The sequence below is a fragment of the Beauveria bassiana genome, assembly GCF_000280675.1.
Source record: "Beauveria bassiana ARSEF 2860 unplaced genomic scaffold BBA_S00025, whole genome shotgun sequence".
Classification (NCBI taxonomy): domain Eukaryota; kingdom Fungi; phylum Ascomycota; class Sordariomycetes; order Hypocreales; family Cordycipitaceae; genus Beauveria; species Beauveria bassiana.
Window position 1 is genome coordinate 203,189 of NW_007930860.1, and position 21,772 is coordinate 224,960.

At 51.5% G+C, this 21,772-nt stretch overlaps 6 protein-coding genes across 6 annotated transcripts; 3 read left to right on the forward strand and 3 right to left on the reverse strand.

The window, feature by feature from the left end:
* Window positions 1-1,819: 1,819 nt before the first annotated feature.
* On the reverse strand, window positions 1,820-3,952 carry BBA_07491 (uncharacterized protein; the record flags this gene model as incomplete). Its single annotated transcript, XM_008602588.1, has 2 exons — window positions 1,820-3,692; window positions 3,744-3,952. The coding sequence occupies 2 exons, from the start codon at window positions 3,950-3,952 to the stop codon at window positions 1,820-1,822; spliced, it is 2,082 nt and encodes a 693-aa protein (XP_008600810.1).
* A 3,375-nt stretch (window positions 3,953-7,327) lies between these two features.
* On the reverse strand, window positions 7,328-9,428 carry BBA_07492 (helicase associated domain-containing protein; the record flags this gene model as incomplete). The annotated part of the gene is made up of 2 exons (XM_008602589.1): window positions 7,328-9,151; window positions 9,207-9,428. 2 exons carry the CDS (start codon window positions 9,426-9,428, stop codon window positions 7,328-7,330), a joined length of 2,046 nt encoding a protein of 681 aa, XP_008600811.1.
* A 493-nt stretch (window positions 9,429-9,921) lies between these two features.
* BBA_07493 (CUE domain-containing protein) lies at window positions 9,922-11,416 on the forward strand (the record flags this gene model as incomplete). The annotated part of the gene is made up of 4 exons (XM_008602590.1): window positions 9,922-9,945; window positions 10,004-10,388; window positions 10,444-10,938; window positions 10,989-11,416. The coding sequence occupies 4 exons, from the start codon at window positions 9,922-9,924 to the stop codon at window positions 11,414-11,416; spliced, it is 1,332 nt and encodes a 443-aa protein (XP_008600812.1).
* Window positions 11,417-13,797: 2,381 nt separating this feature from the next.
* BBA_07494 (SPX domain-containing protein) lies at window positions 13,798-17,035 on the forward strand (the record flags this gene model as incomplete). Its single annotated transcript, XM_008602591.1, has 5 exons — window positions 13,798-14,022; window positions 14,068-14,118; window positions 14,166-14,961; window positions 15,009-16,804; window positions 16,853-17,035. The coding sequence occupies 5 exons, from the start codon at window positions 13,798-13,800 to the stop codon at window positions 17,033-17,035; spliced, it is 3,051 nt and encodes a 1,016-aa protein (XP_008600813.1).
* Window positions 17,036-17,309: 274 nt separating this feature from the next.
* Window positions 17,310-18,017, reverse strand: BBA_07495 (uncharacterized protein; the record flags this gene model as incomplete). Its single annotated transcript, XM_008602592.1, has 2 exons — window positions 17,310-17,815; window positions 17,903-18,017. 2 exons carry the CDS (start codon window positions 18,015-18,017, stop codon window positions 17,310-17,312), a joined length of 621 nt encoding a protein of 206 aa, XP_008600814.1.
* A 3,148-nt stretch (window positions 18,018-21,165) lies between these two features.
* BBA_07496 (uncharacterized protein) lies at window positions 21,166-21,506 on the forward strand (the record flags this gene model as incomplete). Its single annotated transcript, XM_008602593.1, has 3 exons — window positions 21,166-21,242; window positions 21,312-21,361; window positions 21,430-21,506. The coding sequence occupies 3 exons, from the start codon at window positions 21,166-21,168 to the stop codon at window positions 21,504-21,506; spliced, it is 204 nt and encodes a 67-aa protein (XP_008600815.1).
* Window positions 21,507-21,772: the final 266 nt, after the last annotated feature.

Genomic DNA, 21,772 nt, shown 5'->3' on the forward strand with positions numbered 1-21,772 from the left:
ATCTCTCTCTCTCTCTCTCTCTCTCTTCTTTTGTTTATTTTCCTTTTTTTTTTTTTTTTGCCTTCTTCTTTTCAAAAATTAGAGAGACAATCACAACAAGAATAAAACTACAACCTTTCTGCTGATACTGTATTTATAGGACCAGCCCTCCTCCACCAACACTCGGCACGCCCACCTGCTGACTGAGCCTCAGCACAGCCGCTTTCAAAACAACTTGCCAGCCAGTTGGCCCGACCGCTGCTGAACCACATCACGACGGGCAATGAAGTTTTTGCCAACCATCACTTTCTTCATCTCTGCAGTGATTCTGGCATTCTTTTTTGGACAACCCTCGACCCCTCATAACTTGCAGACCAAAAAAAAACCATCCCAGCTCGCCGCCATGCCAGCCCAGAGGTAGCCTGAACTCAACCTGCCACATGCCGAAATGAACGGGACGTGCCGCCAACACCCTGCTCGCATCCTTTCGGCGCCCCATTTTCTCTTGTCCCCCCCGTGTCCGAGCACCAGTTACAAAGTCCATCAACTTACTGCAGCTTGCAAATGTCGTGCACCATTCGTGACGAAATAATGAGCTTCACCTTGAGCTCCTGCTCTTCATTGATACGACCCTGATTTCGGCCAATCGAGGCAAAGAACAAACGAGGTCTAAATTTCCAGTCCTTCTTCAAGGGCCATTTCCGTCTTCTAGCGCCATTCCAATGGAAACGGCTTCTCCTGGCGGCGTGACTTGATGGGCCCGCTGGAATGCAGATGCCCACTAGCTTAGCACACACGGCCATGGTCCCTGTTTCCAGCCAACAATGTTTTTACTGTTCTCTCCTTTTCAAACGGTTTCTTTTCCCGACTATGCGTGACTGACTACTAGCCTTTGCCTGCGTGCGGAAACCGCAGCTTCCAATCAGTTATTGCAGCCCTGCTTTGAACATTGCCTCATCTTGGTCGCGTGCAACTCGAGGTCTGGCTCGGGGGAGAAAACATGAAAGAAGAACAGAAAAAGACAAAAGAATCTACAACTCCCGAGTCATTAACATGAAATCATGGTCCCAAACGTCGTTAGATGAATCCGTCGCCAAGGCGGCGCCACATGTGACATTGGAGCACGAGCAACCACCGCCAAGTCCCTGACCAAGGCAAACGCGATTGTACAAATCGACATTGTCCGATACCTCTTCATCATTGCATCCCGTCTTGCTGATTAGGCGCCTCCAATATATACGACTGTAGAGCTCTCGAACGCAGAGCTCTAAGAAAAAAGAAATGCTGCCGCTCTGTCAGCGACCGATGCACCCTCACGACAAGAAGAAATATTATGCGACACACTTCACTCATCTTTAAAGGGGACCACTCGTTCGTTGCACTTCGGCCCAATCCATTGACGCTTAGTTTGACTGTTTAATTATATACAAGTGCCACCTCCTTGCAGCCATGAAACGATAAACCCCCCTATAAATGGGCTTCAACACCCAGTAGTAATCTCCGACATGATTGAATTGTATACGCGAATCTGTTTCGGTTGTCAAGAAGAAAGAATGTCAAAAAAAGTGTACATGTTGTGGATGTGCATGTGTGCTTGTGTGTGTGCTCTGCCTTTGTCCCTGTTGTGACAAGAATGCGTTGCTTATGAGTTATTCCGTCTATATGCCAGTTTCAAAGGGTCGACGAGGAAAGGGAAACGAAATGCAAGTGATGCTGCTTGTGGTCCAAATCGACTCCGTAAAGTGTATGCCGAGGGATGTATGAAGGAAAAAAGTACAACGTGCCCTTGCTAAAAGCAAACTCCGAAACAAAATGCCTGGTCCCGTATTGTATGGTTCGCTTATTGACGCATACCCCATTGAGGCTTCAGCTGGTCACCGAAATTGCTGGTGGTGAAAACAGTATCGCCGGGCAGACGGCTGATACGACCGGCGCCACTTCTGATGGCGCCAAGCTGGACGGCTGAGATGCCACTGCGATTACTCTTGATGCTGCCGGCGTCGCTCTTGTCGCTTTCGTCCTTGAATCTCTTGGGCGGCGCAAAGTCGAGACCGGTAAACGTCGACGACTTGCGGAGCAGATGCGGGCTGGGGAGGGCAGCGAGCTCGTCAAAGGCCGTGACGAGAGGAGAAGCGGCAGCGTGGCCAGGCTTGTACGGTCGGCGTTCGCCTAGAGGGCTCTGGCTACGGCCAGCAGCTTGATCCCTGAACAGTTCTGGCGGTGCAAAGTCCATGGCATTAAGGAGAGCCGTATCGTCTGTAAGCTTAGAGGGCGTCGGTAGGGTATTGAGAGCAGCAGGCGGGGGAAGCTTGTTCTTAGGCGGGGCACGACCAAATTGGCCGTGAGAACCAGCGCGCATGCGACCAGGCCCTCCAGGAAGGCTCATTCCACCAATGGAACCAGGGCCACGGGGTCTTCTAGGACCAGGCGGGCCGCGACGGGCACCTCCAGGAGGAGGTGTCATGGCCCGGCGAGTAACGGGCTGAGCGTATGGCATAACAAAAGCGTTGCTATCGGCATCGTAGTAGGCAGCATCGCCCAGGTAACCAGCATCGTACTCTTCGTGGTGTTCTTCTTGGCCTGGCAGAGGTGGTGCGTCGGCATAGTCCTCAAAATACTCCTTATAAAAGGACCTAATGCGATTGGCGCGGTACTCGGGGTCCTCAGATTGGGTGACCTCTGCGGGTGGCAGGGGCACGACACCAACAGACAGTCTTTTGGCCGCTGTCTGCGGAACACCCAAGCCATTTGTGCGGCCTCGCTGCATGTCTTCGACCTCATAATTTGTGTCTTCATAATACTCTGTAGTCTGAATTTGAGGGTAAGCGTCGTTGTGCTCATCGTAGGCAGCTTGGCTAGCATCAATGGGATAGCCATGTGTATCATCGGGAGACAAGACTGTTGGCAGTTCGCCGTTGAGACTCAGGTCATGGTCATGGGGATTTTGATGACCCAAGTCATCGCTAAGCTGCGCGACACCAACGGTAGGATCCTGCTCAACAGTGCCGGCAAGTTCAAAGCGAAAGCTGTTGTCAATGGGCAGACCGGTCTTGGGGTCCTTGGCAAGGGCTGCGGGAGGAGAAGCAACATCGGGCATTTCATAGATGCTCTGGTCGTCGGCGTCGGCGCCATTAACAGTACCAATTTCGGGAACAATTGGCTGAATAGGAAGATTCTTGTCGGGGATGGAAGGAGGCGCGTCATCTCGCGCCATGTGAGCAGGCTCTGGCTGAGTTGGTGTAGCAAATGGATCACCGGCCAGAGGGGACTGCGACTTGGAGTGTGTGCGAGGTGGGAGATTGCTGGCGAAAGACTGGTGCTTGCTGCTTATGGGAGAGTAGGGCTCTCCTCTAGGGAATGATCGAATGGAAGAGCCATCGCCACCGCAGTAGAGAGGCACGGTGTGGTAAGGGTCTTGTTGGTTGTGGTATGACTTGGCGAGCGAGTGAATTGACTCCTTGGACTGGTTGAGATCGGGAGGGAGCAGATAGGGCGACGACAGGTTCATGTCCATGGACAATTGGCCAGGACGGTGCTGCTGCTTTTCCCCGCCAGCACCAAACATGGCCGTCATTCGCTTTCCTTTGGAGGGAGCTTCATCCAAGCCGTAATCAAGATCGGTTTCGCGGTATTTGGCGTCTTCCATGTGCATGCGTTTGACGCTTCGTCGGTGAAGTAAGAAGAAGGTGATGGCCGCAGCAACAACGGGAATTCTATATGACGTTAGGGGGGTTGACGGATTGATAGTAACAGCAATCTCTTACACAACACCAAGGGCAATAGCCAAGTTAGTAGCATTGGGACTGATGCCGCGACCACACGTTTCGTTTTTGGAGCAAAGGCCGTCACTATCCGTTCGGCGAGCGATCCGAGACCAGAGACTGGGCATTTCTGTAGCGACTTGGCGTGCCAAGTTCGAATGTGGATGTCTGGGCAGTGAAGCGGCACTAGGGCTGCTGTCTTGTTTATCCATGGCGGAGGGAGCTCGGCACGGCAAGCTATGAGAAGTGTCGGAATAAGGGAAATGGTATCAAAACAAGACTTGAGCATGCATTTCCAGGGTTGGATGAGATGAAGTTGGAAGACGGAATAAACAAGAGACGTTGCGTTCCTCGTGAGGTGGTGAGCGATGGTGGTACCACCAGGAACGATATTTGCGGGAAACGGCGGATAAGTCGAGGGCAGATCTCAACAGCGAAGATGGAGAGAAAATCGAGCGGCGCAATAATCGAAAGAAGAGACTCGTCCAGTGTCGGGAGGCGGGCGGCGAGTATCGAATGGCCTTGCCGTTTGGTGAAAATGAGTGACGCGGTGTATTGAGCTGCACCGAAGCGAGGGGAGTGGGTGCTGTTAAGGAATGACTGTAGCCCGAGTAAACAAACTAAGGTACTAAAAGCGCACAGTTAAACAATCTAAAGAGTGACTGGAAAGAACGTGAGGTTTGGCAACGGGGAAAAAAACAAAAACACGGGACCACGAGCCCGGCCTGGAACGAGATTGCTGGGAAGGAGGGAAAGAAGGGAAAAAAAGGGAAAAAGGGAAAGTAGCAGGATGAGGCTCGCGAAGAGAGAGAGACGAGAGGGGAGCGATGCAAGGAACTGGGGGGCTGGCATGGGTGAGTAGGTACTAAGTGAATGGGCGAATTTGCCAGGGATGTTTTCTTGCTATTTTCTTTGCCAGCAGTGGACCGACAATAACATGGTAAGAGGATAACACAGGGCATGCAGCGCTACATGACAGCTCATTTAGCGGGAGGCAGCGCTGGAATTGTCGGAAATTACAGAGCAAATGGCGCTAAATGCCCTCTACTAACGTACCTTACCTACCTTACCTAGGTATATACCTAGAACATGGCACAGCAATTCATTGCAGTGCTGATGGGGCTTTTTGTGCCTGTAAGCCAAAGCGGGAGGTGCCTGGGGCTAGACTAGAAGCGGAAAAGCACTAGACTTGGGATTACTGGCGCAGGAAAACGGATTGCGCTATCAAACGTGAATTCAGAGCCCAGTGAAAGTCTCACTGCCAGACAGTCAGACAGTGTACCCATTGGCACAGCCAACATGGCCTTGCTGGTAATAAGCGGGGCGAAACAGGACAGACGGGCGCAAGGGGTGGACAGACAGACAGGGCTAGACCAACTCGCAACATTACAGATGTGACCACAAGACGTTTAATTGGCAATGGGCGGCGGCCCCTTCTACTAGCGGCCCTTTTTCAATAAAATTGAAGCTTGTAGGGATCTCGAGACAGGGATTATCCAAATACACCGTGGACCGCCACCGGAATTCCTACTGATAAGTAATACAGAGTAACAGAGACGGACAAGAACCCATAAAAGGACCATGCGAGCCAGTCTTTCATTGTGACGAGAAAATTTTGTTCCTCAAGCCAAGCAAGAAGAAAACTGCCACGTTCTACAAACAGGAACTTGTGTCATGGCGGCACCGACGACGGGAGCATTCACGAGTCTGTCCGCGGCCGAGTCAGGCGAGCCCTTTCAATCTACGACAATGCAGCCTGCCGTTTCGATTGTGTATTCGAATCAGGGCATTGAAGGGGTTGTTTTGTTTATTCATCTGTCCTTTCTTGCGCAATAGCTCGAGACCTGTGCATGGTCAAGTGGTTTCCCATGCCCTGCTGTTATTGTTACTGATAAGTAATACTGGGGGAGCCCTAGCGGAACTGCCCGCATGAAAAGCCAAGCAACTCTCCAGAAACAAATTTGTAGTTGTGCAGAGATGACAGGAGATTGTGGGCGTAACAGCGGAGGCTGTACCATTTTCTCCTTCATTGTTACCGATGCAGGAGAGGTAGCATTGGCAGCCTTTTGATAAATAAAGGGCCAATCTAAGGAAAACGAGGCTGACCTTTTTGGTTTCCCTTTGGTAGTTGACCTCTTGGCGTCTCCGATTCAGGCTCTGCCATTTGTCGACCTCTCATTCTTCTCCCATTATCCTGCCCTGTAAAGTTTATATCCAGTTCCCCCCAGCAGGATTTATTCTAGGCTCCGTTGCACTCGTCCCCTCCCTGATGTAACCTCGACCAAGATTTATCGCCTGACACAACACAACCAGGCACGGCGCAGGTGGCAGGATGCACAAAGAGAGAAGAAATCAGGAACAGGGAAAAAAAGGGGCAGCTCCGATCCATTGATTGGCTGCCAGGGCGGCGGACACGGCCTCCATGCTCATGCAGGTACCAGAGGAGACCGCTCATCATCATCAAAGAAATTAGGTGGGTGTGGGGGGGTTTGGGGGGTGATTCCTGGTTCTGAGATGGATCGAACGACAAGTCATTTCTTTTGAAAGCGAAAGACTGCACTGCCCACTGCCTTGTCGAAACGACTGGTTCGCAGAGCCTCGTGCCAATCGTCAGCCTCCAAAACCAAATGCGAAGGATGCACAGAAGCGAAGAAGAAGTCGTAATAAATAATTTACATCGCACCGTCTAGTACGGGAATCTGAGCCCCGTATCTCATGACACTTTGCCCTGCTTGCCTGCTTGCCTGCCTGCATGGGCCGTTCACAACCAACCGTACCTACTAATTAGGTACGGAGTATCAGTAGGTAGACCAACTCAAAGATTTGTCACAATTATTACTCCGTATATATCGCGGTACAACGACAGACCTCCCATTATTAACTAAATATATATCCGCGCTTTTTTCTTCCAACTTGTTCAATTCATTTTCCCCTTTACCTAATCATGTCTCTATTTGCTTCTTTCACTATCATTAATGTAACCCGAATCTGGATGCTGCACGCTTCTCCCTGCAAAGTATTCGAGCCGTAGCCGTGTCATTTAAGACATTCCTCCTCCCTGCACTATGTTCCAGCCTCTCCCGTCCAATCCCAGCAACCCAGTTCCTCTACCCTTTCCCTCACATGTTCGTCGTTTCTTCCTTTCCATCTTTGCACACAAACTTCATGTACGCATCACCTCAACACTCGCGCGCAAAGCAGGCAAAATATTGCGTCTTTAGCAACCCACTTGCATTCCACTGCGACTTTGTGAGCCTTGTGGTACCTTGGACCTGCAGTCACCCAACGTTCTAGGCCCTCTCCACTGTCACCGTTTGCTGTCTGGAAACCTTTGAAAGAGGAATCCGCCGAGAGGAGGGTTTTTTTTTTTCCTCCCCTGCGCGGCATCTTTTGTTCTTCCTTCGGCCGAATGGCCTGGTTTGGAAAAGAGCCGCTGGTGTGGGCATCTATCTGCCTCCTGATGCGCGTCAGCTCCAGCCGGCGCAGCGCTGCCACGTACAGAATTCTTACAATTGGCAATGACACGTGCTTAAGCAAATGCTCTGCACAAAAAAGGTAGAAAAAGTGTATATTGCACAACTATGCTACTACTCTCTCCGCGTACTCGTCACCTTGTAAAACTCGGGCGCATACTCCAGCAGCCAGCCCTTTTCCGTCTTGCTCGCCTCACGTATGTACGTCTTGTCATTCGTCTCCATGACTTCGTGAAAGACGACCCAATCCGCCTTGCGCCCAAACAGCAGCGAGCTCGGGTGCGCGTGCAGCACTGTGCCTCCCTCGACGTTGCGAAACGTGCCGTCCGCCTGCATCCGCGCCGCGTGCGCAAAGTAGCCCGCCGTCAGGCACCGCAGTATCGCCTCGGCCTTGTCCGCCCTGCTACCGTCATCATGCTGCTGCTGCTGCTGCTGCCGTGATAAAGTCTCGTCGACGACGATGCCAAACCGCTCCAGGTACCGCTTCAGCTGCGCGCGGATGCTCACGGCACGCGTCATGGCCCGAGAATTGAGGTGATTGTCGTGACAAAACTTGGCCTCCTTCTTGCCGCGCGTGACAAATGCCTGGTACGCGTTGAGCAGAGTCAAATGGTCGCCCTCTTCGGCGGCAAATCTGCGCCGCGCGCTCTCCATCTTCTTGCGCTCGCCGTCGTGGTAGAACCACACGCTGCTGCCGAGACTCGTCATGGCGGCAATGGTGAGCATCTCGCTCAAACAGCCAAAGGAAGGCGCCGACAGGAGCGTCTTGGCCATCATGGGCTCGACGGCCAGCTCCGCCATGCGCATGCCCAACGGCCGCGTGAGCTTGGCGTATTCGTCGAGTGCGCCGAGCGAATACAGGAGCTCGAGCGCTTTCCCTACGAGCTGAGATGGGGGTGGTGATAGAAAGTCGAAGCGCACAATGTTGTCGATGCCGAGGGCCTTGAGCTGAAGTATCGTTGGGGCCAGGTTTGATCGCTGAATTTCTGGCGGGTTACTCTGCGCGAGTCCGTTGTAAGCTTGCTCCGTGTAGAGACGAAAGCATTTTCCGGGTTTCGTTCGACCTGCACGCCCTGCACGCTGTGCAGCAGACGCCTTGGAAATGGGCGTTGCGGTGAGGGACTCGATACCCGTCTTCGGATTATATGCACGCAGCTTAACGTAGCCCGAGTCGACGACAAACACAATGCCATCAATGGTCACTGACGCCTCAGCAATGTTTGTGGATAACACTACTTTTCTTGTTCCTTCGGGCGGCTTATCAAAGACGTACATTTGCTCCTCTGTAGTCAGGCCAGCATACAGTGGCATAGGCTGAAGAGGACCATACTTGGCCTCGAGTTCTGGAGCACGTTCCGAAATAGCCTGGACTGCAAAATCAATCTCTTCTCGTCCAGTCATGAACACCAATATATCGCCCTCGCCCTCTTGAGTGTGAATGTCCACAACTGTAGAGATGACCTTTTCGACGTAATTTTCGGCCGGTGCTTCAAGGTACATCAGGTCGATCGGAAACGTCCGACCTTCCAAGCTGACCACTACTCCTACTTTGCTTGCATCGGTTTTGTCGCCGGTAGTTGGCGCTGTTTCGCTGCTCGAGATGAAAAATTGGAGAAACGTCTCCGGGTCCAGCGTCGCGCTGCTGATGATGATGCGCAGCTCCGGGCGCTTCTTGCGAATCTTCTTGAGCAGCCCTAGTAATACGTCTGTGCTGATTGACCTCTCATGAGCTTCATCAACCATGATGACCGAGTATCCGCTCAGAAGCGGGTCGACGAGCGCCTCGCGAATGAGTAGTCCGTCGGTAAGAAACTTGATACGCGTCGACTCGGATGTGACATCCTCGAAGCGTATCGAGTATCCCACCTCTTTACCAACCTCGCAACCAACCTCATCGGCGACGCGCAAGGCAACTGTCGTAGCTGCGACGCGTCTAGGCTATAATTTGACGCGTCAGTCATTATATTTCCGCGACTTCGTATATCAAACGTACCTGCGTCACGCCGATAATTTTGCCATCGTTGCACCACCCTGCCTTTTCTAAGAACTGAGGAATCTGCGTCGTCTTTCCGGATCCTGTTTGACCAATGACTATGGTGACTGGGTATGTCTCAATTGTATAAAGCAGGCTCTCTCTGTGCTTGGCGATGGGCAGTAGGGCTGGAGGCTTGTGCAGTGCTGGTATGAAATTTGCGTCCAAATCGTTTTCAGCCATTGTTCAGGCAGCTGTGAACAGCCTTCAGAGCAGCGCCCGCGCTACCACAATCAATGAACTTTCGAGTACAATGATTCAAGACCAAGTAGCTCCAGCACAATTCCCACTCACCCTCATTATGCTGTAGGCATAGTATGCTAAATACCCAGAAGACAAACATGCGTTGTTCAAATATTTACAAGCGGCTACCCTGGAGCAGATTGGGGAGAAGAGGCTGAAGCTAAGTGTTGTGGCGAATTAGACGTGGCTTGGGCTTGGCCTCGTCAGTGGGGCACGTCATCTCGTTGTGGACAGCTTCGACCCCTCGTCATAAGACCAGACAACGTCTGGATGAAACACAAAACGTCCGATCTTTTGCTTTTGAGCCTCTTACCTTCACGTAAGCTGCATAGAATATTGCAACTGTCAGCTTCACACTCGAAAACTTTATAACCCGATTCCTCACCATAGTCGTGCTGCGCCTCTACCAAGAAACACTAACCAGGGGCTCAATATGGCGTCTAATACTGCAGAGACGGTGAGGGTCAGCAGTACCCAATAATTGTCGAACCTGCCAGTCTAACACTTTATTGCAGGGCAAGCCGTCCAAACCTACCGTAGAGGACATTCCCGAATCACCCACCACAGCGCGTCCCCTCGAGATGGATGACGATGACGTCCAGGACACGAGCATTGTTGCCATCGACGGAACGGCCACACCTACGAAAGCTGGCGCTGCCGCGAAACCAACAGTCAGCGCAGGTCAAACTTCCGTGAGCCAGACTTCTGCCGCCGAAGCTCAAACACAGGCTACTGCGGAATCTGAAGTTGCGCCTGCGAAGCCCCCCCGGCCCGTGTCGGAAGCTCAGAAGAGTGAAACTATACTCAAAGAAGCTTTCCCATCGGTGGACTCGGGCGTGATCAGGGCTGTACTGAGAGCTAGCGGCGGCAAAGTTGAGCCAGCATTTAATGCGTTGCTGGGTGAGTCGCCATTGCTGTAGCTTGAAACGCCAGACAGCTAACCATTATACCGCAGAAATGACTGACCCAGACGCCGCCAAAAACGAACCCGAGGAGCAGCCGCCAGCTCAGCCTCCTCGCCCTCACGGACAGGCTCCCATCTCGCAGGTCGAGGCTGACGAGCTTTATGCGCGTCAGCTAGCTGAGCACTACGACAACGTCGGCGCATATGAGGCCCGCACCTCGAGTCTGAATCGCAACGGCCGATCGCGCAACCCTGAGGAAGACGACCGCGAGCACAGCTTTCTAGACGACGATCTTCCCGTCATTCGGGAGAATCTACGCAAGGGGTTCATCGACACGCAAACAAAGGTCAATGGATGGATTGCCGGGATAAGAAAGAAGCTGGAAGACAGCTTCGACGAGACTGAAGAGAGGACACAGAGCGAAGGCCAGCCTTTTCGACGCCAAGGCGAGGCCAGTCGTCGCAGCGGCGACTACGATCGCTATGACGCAGACCCGCAGGTTCTCAGTGACGACTTTGCTGGCATGCGATTTTCATCAGATGGCCGTGAGTACATCTACAATCTGTGCAATATGAAAGTCATTAACGTATTGCAGACCCCACCAACCACCCGCTATCAAACCAGGGTCTGCATCGACCTCCTCCGCCGTCAAAATCACCTAGACCTGATGGTCGAAGAGTCGGGTTCAAGGAAGGTCACGAGGAGATTAACATGTACGACTCGTCACCCAAAGTGCCACCCAAGGACAACGCGGCGGCGGCCAGCAAGGCTAGCAAGTGGCAGCCCTTGTCAAGTGTCGAGCCCGAGCCGATCACCGACAATGATCCTTTCAGTCTGGGTGACAGCGAGGACGAGAAGGAGACCAAAGAGTCCAAGCCCAAAGATACCAAGGATGACAAGGATAACAGTGCGGTTAAGGCCGACCATTCGGCGCAGCGCTTGAAGAAGGCAACCGCTGAGGCCATGGCGGATAGCCTAGGGGAGCCAACCAAGGCAGAAGTGACGGCTAACAAGAAGAATTGAGTAGTATTAGGATGATATTGATAGGAAGTGGGCGACATGGCGGCGGCCACGTTTTGTATACTTTAATAATAGCCGTGTAAGTTGTCAACAGATTGATCGACGAGCCGTTCTTTTCCCTAAGCACCAATAAAAAGCTATCAAATTAACTTCATATGCCATCTTGTGCTCATTTTGAGTTGGTGCTTGCATGCCGTAGTGGATGAAGCCATTAGTTATGCCTTAGTAGCTGACCGCGGAAGCGCGGTGGGACGCGGGGCAGTTGGACAGGATTGGTATTGTGTGACGTCGCACGGTACGAGAATCAAGTAATGGGCACATTAATTGGCTGCATCAGAAGCCCCAACAGGCTGAGTGAGTACGAGGCTGGTGATGGCGCTGCGCGCACAGATGGACAGCTTGTTAAGAGAACGCGAGACGGTGCATAGAGAGAATATTACGTTGAGTGGTTCCTGGCTAGTATAACTTCGACGGGGCAAGCCGCGACTTTAGAAAAAAAAAGAATACACAGCGGTGCCTTGGAAAGTCGACCTGTCGAGCGCCCAGTCGCCTGTTGCATGACCACGAGGTCTCACCGGGCGCGTCTATTGGTCGCAGATGACAACGCCAGATGGAGGGCTGCCGATCGAAAAAGATGTCGAGTGGTTCTCTAACAGTTTAACAGTTTCTTCTTGGTTCGACTCTGATATGCGGTTAAATCTCGGTCATCAATTCCGGACCCTTCACTAGCACATTAGCTCCCCTCCAAATCCACCACCAAATGCTGCCCCCCATGTTCTCTTGGAAGTGGGATGAGATCCGCAACTACACATACTATGTTACGCCCAGTACACTCGACTTGACACCGTCCTACGCAGCCAAAGCAAACCGGTCAGAAACATCTCGACCCTTGCCAAGCAGGCCAGCTTCGGTTCCACGGAAGCCCAATTCTAAACAGCCTGGGACCCAATTGGGAGCCGTTCTCACCGTGTGCCGCCTGCCAGCCACAGTTTCCTCCGCCCTTTGCTTCCTCTCCGGCTGCTCTCTTCACCTCTCACGGCTATGATGCCCTAGTCAGAAACCCCAGGGCCCCGTCAAAACCGAAGCCCGTCTTCATTTCCCCTCACCATTTTACTGGTCATCTTCTCCTGCCTCTACAGAGAAAGAGAAGAAGCCGACTCGGCATTGAGCTTTGCCCTGGCCTTGGCTCGTTTGACACATCAGAGCAAAGCGAGTTAAGCCCTGCAGCAACACATGGCAGCTGCTGCTGGCATCTACGAGCACCATTACCCTATTGCCTGCAGTACCATCACTTCCAAACAGAGCTTCACGGCTAGGCACTGTACTTCATATACCTAGGTCCTTGCTCTATCACAGCGAATCCCACCTGCCAAGGTACTGGCTTCAAACCCCTCCAGCCAACCTGCGCATTGAGCCTTGCTGCAGCCAACCTTGCAGACAATCACAAGGCACTCAGCGCAAGCCACCTGACCTGACGCTCAAGGCTACCATCCAGTCTGAAGTCTCGACCAGCTAATAGCTGCTGCTGCTGCATATTGCCTCTCAGTTCACGGCCACATCACCGCCCTACCCCGGTATCTTCAGGTCCTCCGGCGCAACGGTACCCGAACGCACGCTTTCCCTCCCGCAGCTAGTCAGGCGCCCACACAGACTTTGCTTGCGCTCGCGCTACTTTCAGTTCTTCGCGTACGTCTTGCAGCTGTGCAGCTTCCCCGGGTGCCGCCACTCACACGCAACTTGCGTCAGCTCTCGCCATCCCGGCCCATCAGCTGCGTCGCCCCCCGTAGCTCCGGAGCCACAGAGCCAAGTTTTTGCTCATTCAAGTTCAGCTTCACGACGTTACTTGCTTGTAGACGCTACTCTTCGGCGACAACCACTTTGCGCTTTTGGCCTCTACCGGGACACCCCCAACCAACAACCCTACTCGACCCCTCCTGCCATGAGAGGCTCTTCCTTGCGCTAAGTCTCGTTTCTCTTGCCGCTCTCGATATACTGGATACGCCACCTGTTCCCTCCGCGCATTCCTACACTTCCCCTCTGGCCTCTCTGCGGCTGCAAGGGGTATAATCACCACTGTCGTCTCTCTGCGCGCGCGAGTACAGGCTTCCAGATCCATCATGTAAGCTTGCCTAACCCATGTCCCTGGTACATCGGGCCACAGATCCTAGTATCTGCACCTCGCTTCAGCGTCTCGCCGTTGGCGCGGAGCCATCGCGATTTCGACTGCTTACATTTGTGATACAGGAAGTTCGGGAAGCAAATTCAGAAGCGCCAGCTCGAGGTCCCCGAATATGCAGCCAGCTTTGTAAATTACAAGGCCTTGAAAAAGGTGGGCACGAAACATTGATTCGCTCTGCGGTGGCGTCGGGGACACTAGTGACACAATGGCTCGATCAACTTTCTGGAGCATCATTGTGCTGGTGCTTGACGCTGCTACAGACATACTCGCTTCCAGCTGGGCAACTGCTAACGTGCTACCTACGCAGCTGATCAAGAAGCTTTCGGCTACCCCTACACTAAGCGCCCAGCACGATGGTCAACGGACAGGTGCCCTCGCCGACTCGCAGGCCGCCCTCCAGGCAAACAAAGCCACATTCTTCTTTCAATTAGTGCGTATTTCGCGAATATGCGTGACTTCTTCTAACCGTTGGTAGGAACGAGAGCTCGACAAAGTCAACGCCTTTTACCTGCAAAAAGAGGCAGAGGTAAGCTTGGACATGCAGTCCGCATGGCACAGTCTAACGTCTCGCAGCTGAAAATCCGCCTCAAAACCCTTCTCGACAAGAAAAAGGTCATCCAATCTCGTCAAGGCATTTCGAGGCGTTCATCAAAATTCACAACGCTGGAAGAGGGCTTTCAACAATTCGCCACCGACCTCAGCAAACTCCAACAGTTTGTCGAAATCAACGGCACCGCCTTTTCCAAAATACTCAAGAAATGGGACAAGACCTCAAAATCGAAAACAAAGGAGCTGTATTTGTCAAGAGCTGTTGAAGTCCAACCCTTCTTCAATGCTACCGTAATCAGCGAGCTATCAGATCAGGCTACGACAAGTTTACAAGAACTTGGTGCCTGGTCAGATGGCATCCAAGTCAATTTTCAGAGCTCTGGTCATGTCGTCACAAGCCAGCATTTCATGGGAACTGATGAAGGCGATGCTGACACACTTCTTCTCGAGACTGTTATTACCAGCAATTCTGACACTTTAAAGGAGCTTCTGACCAAGATGCAGTCTGCATCCAGCGCCGAGGCTGGTGACAATCTTTTGATGGACAGGGTGACTCGCACGTTCCTTGCTGCCATCAACGAGGCGCCTCGAGTTTCTCTCCAAATACTTCTCGACACGGGCCTCGTTGATCTGCATTCGTACGACGACATCAATGAACGAAATTGCCTTCATCAGGCCACCATTTACGGCAAGGAGTACGTGCTTGAATGGGGTCTGAAGGCTGGTGTCCCTGTTGACCGTACTGATGTATATGGCCGTGTCCCTGCACACTATGCCAGTTTGCACGGACGACTTGGCATGCTGGAGGCTCTTCTTGATGGTACGTGGACATTATTACCATGCCCGCATCAAACTAACGAGGTGCAGCAAATACCAAGACGATTGACCTGATTGACCACGACAATTTTACACCCCTCATCCACTCCATTATTCACGGCCATCTCGATTGCGTCAAGCTATTACTCGCCAAGTCCGCTCGTATTGACCCCGTTTCCGAGGCCGACCATGTTCCTCTGAATCTTGCTTGCGAGCACGGCTCCGGGCCAGTTGTTGAGCTGCTTCTTCAGCATGGTGCAAAGATCCTCCCAGACGCAGAAGGACTGTATCCTCAACACTTGGTCGCTCGCTCAGGTCAATCTCCTGATCTCTTGTTACTGCTCAAGCAATTTGGGGCGGATCTGGATCAGATCGACAAGCTCTATGGGTGGACTCCTCTCGTACATGCTGCCAGCGAGGGCAGCGTTGAGTGCCTCCAGGCACTCCTCAAGATCGGCGCCGATGCTAGCATCTTGGATGAGAAGGACCTCCCGGCCATGTACTACGCCGCTTGGGAGGGCCATCTGGCCTGCATGAAGCTTCTTAGACCCTTTAACAATCGACCTCGGGCCAGTCCTTTGGTTGCGCAACCGTTACTAGAGCCCATGGGCAGCAGTAGTGCTCCTCAGCCTATGACATTAGATCCCGACGCAATCCCTATTCTGGAGCTGCCGCCGCCGATAATTCCACTGCGACGATATGGACACAATTTCCTTGACACCAAAACTGTCGTCCAAATCAGCTTCGATGATGCTAGCGAACAGCCTCTCGTCTTCTTTCAAGATGGAAAATACCCCGCCGCTCGACTTACCATTTCGTCTAAAAATTCCGAACTTATTCCGCAAAACATCATCTTACCCATCCAGGAGGACACTCGTATTGCCTCGTTCCAGGTCGACAACCTCGATACATTCTCTCTCGATTTTGATGTCTTTCCGACCTACGGTGCCAAAATTATTGCCAAAACGGTTGCGCTGTCCAGCACATTCAAGAATCCGCAAGGCAGCACGGCCTGTTGTCTGCCTCTGTTTGATCCACGTCTTCGCGCGATTGGTCAGATTAGCTTCAATACGCAGGTCATCAAACCGTTTAAAGGACAGCCTCTCGAAATTACGGACTTTGAGACTTACTGGAAAGCAACTAGCCAATTCAATCAGCCCACCAACGCTGTCGTCACTGGCTCGAGCCTTTCTGGCGACTTTGTTCGACTGTGTGTTCAATACACAAGTGACGGAGTTCCGGTGATCTGGCCGCAGTGGACCATTGACTGTGGCTGGTCCGACATTGCGGTCTGTCGCTTGAGCCTGAGCCAGTTTCAAACTATTACTGCGCGAAGTGCAAGCCGCTCTGACCTATCCACTTTGGCCGACAAAAAGGGTGAGAATATTGCCGAGATTTACCACGTGTTGGCAACAGCTGGTGTTACGCTCAAGGAAGCGCTTGTCATCTTGCCACATAATGTCCACGCCAACCTCCAGATTCTTTACCCGACAGCCGACGAAGAACAGGCCCTGGCACTCGGTCCCGTTTTGGAAGTCAACGAGTATGTCGATGCCATTTTGACTGTCGTATTCGATCACGCGAGAGCCCAGCGTGCGCAATCGCACTCATCGCAGGTGCTGCGCTCCATTGTCTTCAGCAGTTACAATGCTAGCCTCTGCACGACGCTCAACTGGAAGCAGCCCAACTTTCCTGTTTTCCTGTGCAACGATCTTGGTAGAGAGGAGGTCGAGTCAGCGTCCACTATGGCAAATGCCCACGGACGACGCAGCACGTCGATCAAGGAGGCAGTCAGAATTGCCCAGAATAACAACTTTATGGGTCTAATATGCTACTCGCGACTTTTGGTATGTCCATCTCGAATCAGAAGGAGTATCTCGGCTAACAATAACAAGGACTCGGTCCCTGCGCTTGTAGATGCTGTCAAGTCGCACGGCCTGGCGCTCGTCATGGACAAATCGACCGACTCGCCCGACACGAGCCCGCTAGCGGATCCTTTCCCGCGACCACCTAAAGGCGTAGACGGTGTTTTGAAGAATCACGGCATATTGCGCTTCACCGACTCGATAGACATGTAGTAGATGGTCTTGGCGTCGGACGGGCTTTTTCCCTTGATGTCTCCTTTGTATCCGGCGTGATTGGGATTCTTTTGGTCTTTTCTGAGTCTTTGACAAAAGTTGCCAATTGAAAAAGAAAGATAGCACCTACGGAATGAATTGTAGAGAGGCGGCGCATACTCGGGCGTTTTATGCCAGTGAACGAGAACACGCATGAGATTATAATTGACTGTTAGAAATACATTAATTCATGCTCGTTATACATTATAAGACTCCGTATCTGTGATATTTCTTTTTATACGCCCTTGTAATTATATCGCAGCGCAGACAGCTCCTTTTCCGGATCGACACCTGCCATGACGACCTTGGCCAGCAGCACCACCACATACACGCCCGCGGGCAGATTACACAGGATGGGCCACGCCAGCGGCCCGCTCCCGCTCCCGCCGCCGCCAAAGCGGCTCGCCTTGTAGGCGACTGCGGCGCCCCAAAATGCGAGCAGCGCGGCCAGTAGCACATTCAACCACGGCAGCGTCCTGTCCAAGGGCCCGCGCGCGCCGGCCGCGCCGCCGGTGCCGGTCCAGGCATCGAGGGGTCCGAGGCCAGTCACCGTGGGCGGCAGCCGCCGGGCAAGGTAGGCGGTGGCGAGCAGCGACGAGAGAGCGAGGAGGGATGGGAGGGAGGGCAGCGCGGCGAGGTAAGGAATAGTGGCGAGGAGAGGGATGAGCAGCAGGAGGAGGGCGAGAGACGCGTTTTGGGAGCGGTTCCGGGCAGAGAGACGCTGAATATAGGATTCTTGCTCTAGAATGAGAGTGAGTTAGTGAGATGGAACGAAAGAAGGATGGGAAAAAAAAGGGGGGGGGGGGGGTTTTGAGGGGGATGGCGCACCTTGTTCGTCCATGGCCGAGGGCGCAGAGTCAGAGTCGGACCCAGTGGCGTCGTCGTCGTCGGTAGGATAGCGGAATGTGCGCCGCAGACGGGCGGCTGTGCTGCGCGTGGCCATGATATTGAGAGAAATCGGGTGAGAGGTTTAATGAGATGAGAGGGTTGAAGTTGGGATGGATATGTGGCATGTCTTGCTTGGGCTGCGATGCGATTGCGGGTAGACGTTGGTTTAAATGTGGGGAGCTGGCGATGATGGGCAGGCCAGGCAATCTGCCAGCACAACGAGTCGTCTGAAAAATTTGTATGAGGGGTCGATCAAGTGGGATTTAACTTCTCGTTTTTCTGGAGTAAGATGCACGCAAAAAAAAAAAAAAAAAAAGAAAAAGAAAAAGAAACATGGCAGTTCTTGTTCTGGACTTGGAGTCTGGCTTTTATGGCTGGTACATGTCTAAGTCGGACTTGTAGTGGCACGCTTTAACTTAAACGACAACAAAAAGTTGGCTGTGATGATGTACCAACTTTGGCTTTTCGTATGTCTGACTGATATTTGAAAATCGTAATAAACTAATCTGTGATGGCCTAAGCTCAATGCCACTCTTTACTAGGTGCATATGCAGGCCGCGGTGTTATAGTTGTAGGAGCAGTAGCCGCTGTTGGTTTTGCACTGTGTAAGTTGCGGGTTAGCCACAAGATCATCTTTGCATTATTCAACATGAAAAAAAAAAGGTCTTACAGCAGTCCAAGTGCAATTGCACTTTCCTTTGCCGGTGAGCGCGCCATCTGTCCATTTGAAATAGCATTCATGATTGTCGCGATTACACGTCTGAAACAAAAGGCAGTTAGTAAAGAAAGACTTGATCAAGGAGAGAATAGACCAAGGAAAATATGGCAAGAGACATCTTTTGGTAAAGGGTTAAAAAAAAAAAAGAACTTACTCCGGGATAACTGAGGCGAGCTTCCAATCTGGCTTTGGGCTCCGGCTCTCTCTCGACAAGCTGGTGAGTGTCTTCTATCGATTGGGGTGCTGCGAGAGCAGCGGACGAGAAGCCGAAGAAGAGGGTGGAAAAGATGGTAAACTTCATTTTTGCTTTGACAGTTATCAAACTTGTTTGATGGTTGAGAGTATTGGTCGGTCGGGGTGGCAGGAGGGCCTTTGTGCCTTTTAGCCTTTTAATACGTTTTTTTTTATCATGTCGCTCAGGGATACTCGCTCAGGTTAAACGGGATCCAGCAGAGGAAAAAGTGTCGGATCTTTTTTGGAACAGTGAATTGACTCTCTTTGTAGAACTTGACTTGTTACTTGTGATTGTGATTTGAGATCGGCGTGCTAAGCGCGCCCGCTGGAGAAGGCAAAAAGCAAACTCCAACCACTCCAGACGGCGCGAGATGAAAACAAGGTTCATTAATGGATTTGGGTATTTTCGGGTCATTTCCTTATTTGTCTGACGGCGAGCGCTCGATTGAGTCGACGTCCTCGTCGACGTCAGGCGCAGGACTAGGGATGAACCGGATACATGCAAGCACAAACAAACGATTCATCGAGGTGAAAACATGCACATTGAATAATCCCGTAGTTTCGGAACTATTCTGACAGTAATTTTATTCAATAGAATTATGCTTTTTTTGTACACTGTAGACTGATGCCGAATCACACCAGTAGAGTCCTGCAACATGCTCCTCACTGCGAATCCATCTCGTCAACAGCAAAAGAAGTATTCATTGGCCATGTATTTCTGCACGAGCTCGCAAAAAAAGAAAACATCCTTCTCAGACTCGGCTTCTACTCCAGCTTCTTGAGCCATAAGACCCACCGTTAGAAGCCCGGCCGTCTTGAGGTTGCACGACAGGTTCGTTCAAGTGCGGAGGAGGGACTTCAGCCCGCTCTTCCCCAGACGTGCCCTTCCCCAGACGTGCCAAGCGGGTTCTTGACTCTCAGTGTGTGACTAAAAAAGAGACTTTTAGGGTATAACTATTAGAAGAGAACCAGGGCAATATATCGACTCTGTCGTTGCAGAACCCAACCAAGGTGACCAAAGGTCCAAGCCCAACTTGGTCGACGAAACCTCCGAGTCTGGGTTAATTCTTCACTGAGCCCGTAGATTGCTCGACAGCAGCACACGTTGTCTGTCAGGGGCATATTTTAATTCATAAGAAACAGTGGCTGGCAAAAGGGTTATTTGTTTTTTTGAGGATATATGCAGAAATGTAAGTGAGGCGGCCTGTCAAGTGCGGACCCCCCCTCGCTCGTTCTACTCAATTCGGCGTCCGAGTCTTTGCAATTGTCTCGGCGACTAAAGAGGGCAAAAAAGTGTCTCAAAACTCGAAGCAAACACAAGCAAGACCAAGACGCAAGCACGGTAGAGAAAACTGATCACTGTTACTCCAAATATCAGCCACCCAAAATGTAATGTGGCACAAAGTGGCGGGCTCAGTTGAGCGGCAACCATGGCAGGCTTGGGATGATACTCCCGTGTGACAAAGCTCGGATACTCACAACACCAGAGCAGGAAAGGTGGTAGGTTCAGATGGAGGTCAACACGGCAGTCTTAGATGGACGGCGACTGGGATGAAGCTCAGATATTTACGAAAATAGAGCACGATCAGATACACGGCAGGCAACTGCTCTTTGAGCTGACGACCTCTGAGTATCGGACGCTAGCATAAAAGGAACCTGCGCGCATCTCGAAAGATCGACCTTTAGAGCAACAATCACAAGTGACAAGTCAAGTTCTACAACAGAACAAAGAGCTACTCTTTTTTTTTTTTTTACAAGCGTATTCGCGTCATACTCAAAAATCCCGCTTTCGTTCATCTTCTTCGTCGTTGCCGCAGCGCTCCCTTGGATTGGTGGAGCCTTGAAAGAAACAGAGCCACAGACTGAAGAGATCTAACGGGCTGGCTGAGCTGAGAGCCGTTCCTGGCCAAAAAAAAAAAAAAAAACAAAAAAAAAGAAAAAGATATCACTGCTAGCCTCCAATCAACCAACATGGGCCAAAAATGCTAATGTCTCATGGAAGGGCGCAGGGAAAAAAAAATGTCTCAGAACCTCAAAGCAATCCAAACAAAGCAACAACAAGGCTGAGATGATCGGGCAACTTGCGTTTTTGGATGAGGGGGGATGTTTGAGTCGTTGATCAATGTGTATAAAAAGCCCCTACGCGCACTTGTATAATTAAAGTCATAAAGGAAGAAGGAGTATCAATTTACGATAAACACGACAATATCAGAAATCAAACTTTTTTAGAAGCCATTATATCCCCTTCAAAATGAAGCTCTCATCAGCCGTTTTCTTCTTTACTGCAATTGTCCCATGGGCTAGTGCCCAGTCCGGCTGTGTTAACCAGTGAGTAACAACAGAAAGAAGAAAGAGACCAAGATGGGAACATGTCCAGGTCTGACGACTTGTTTTTAGGGCCAGCCCGCGTCTGGGAATTGGCAATTACTGCTGGTGCAGCTCCAACCGTAAGTTGTTGAAAACTCTTTTGGCCGTCATGGTACATACTTGACAAAACTTGCTAAACTGCTACAAGGCAAATGCTATTCTAGCGGCGTCAAGGATGGCCAGCTGGTCTGCGAACCAGTCGGTCGTCGCATTCCATGCCCATAAGCGGTATAGTTTTGACGGAGAGACTATTGTAGATGAATCGGACCATTTTTCTATGTTGTCTTTAGCTAAAGATTTACCTTGCTTGAAAGTATTTTTGAAAAAAAAAAAAAACAATTTATCGTGTGTGCATGGGCGAAGGCGTGAATAAACCGAGCTGCTACCTCGCCGAGGTTGTGGCTTAATGGTGATGTGATGGTCGAAGCGCAACTTCTTTTCTCAAAACCATTCTATACCTCAAGAATACGTTGTGTGGACTGAAATATATT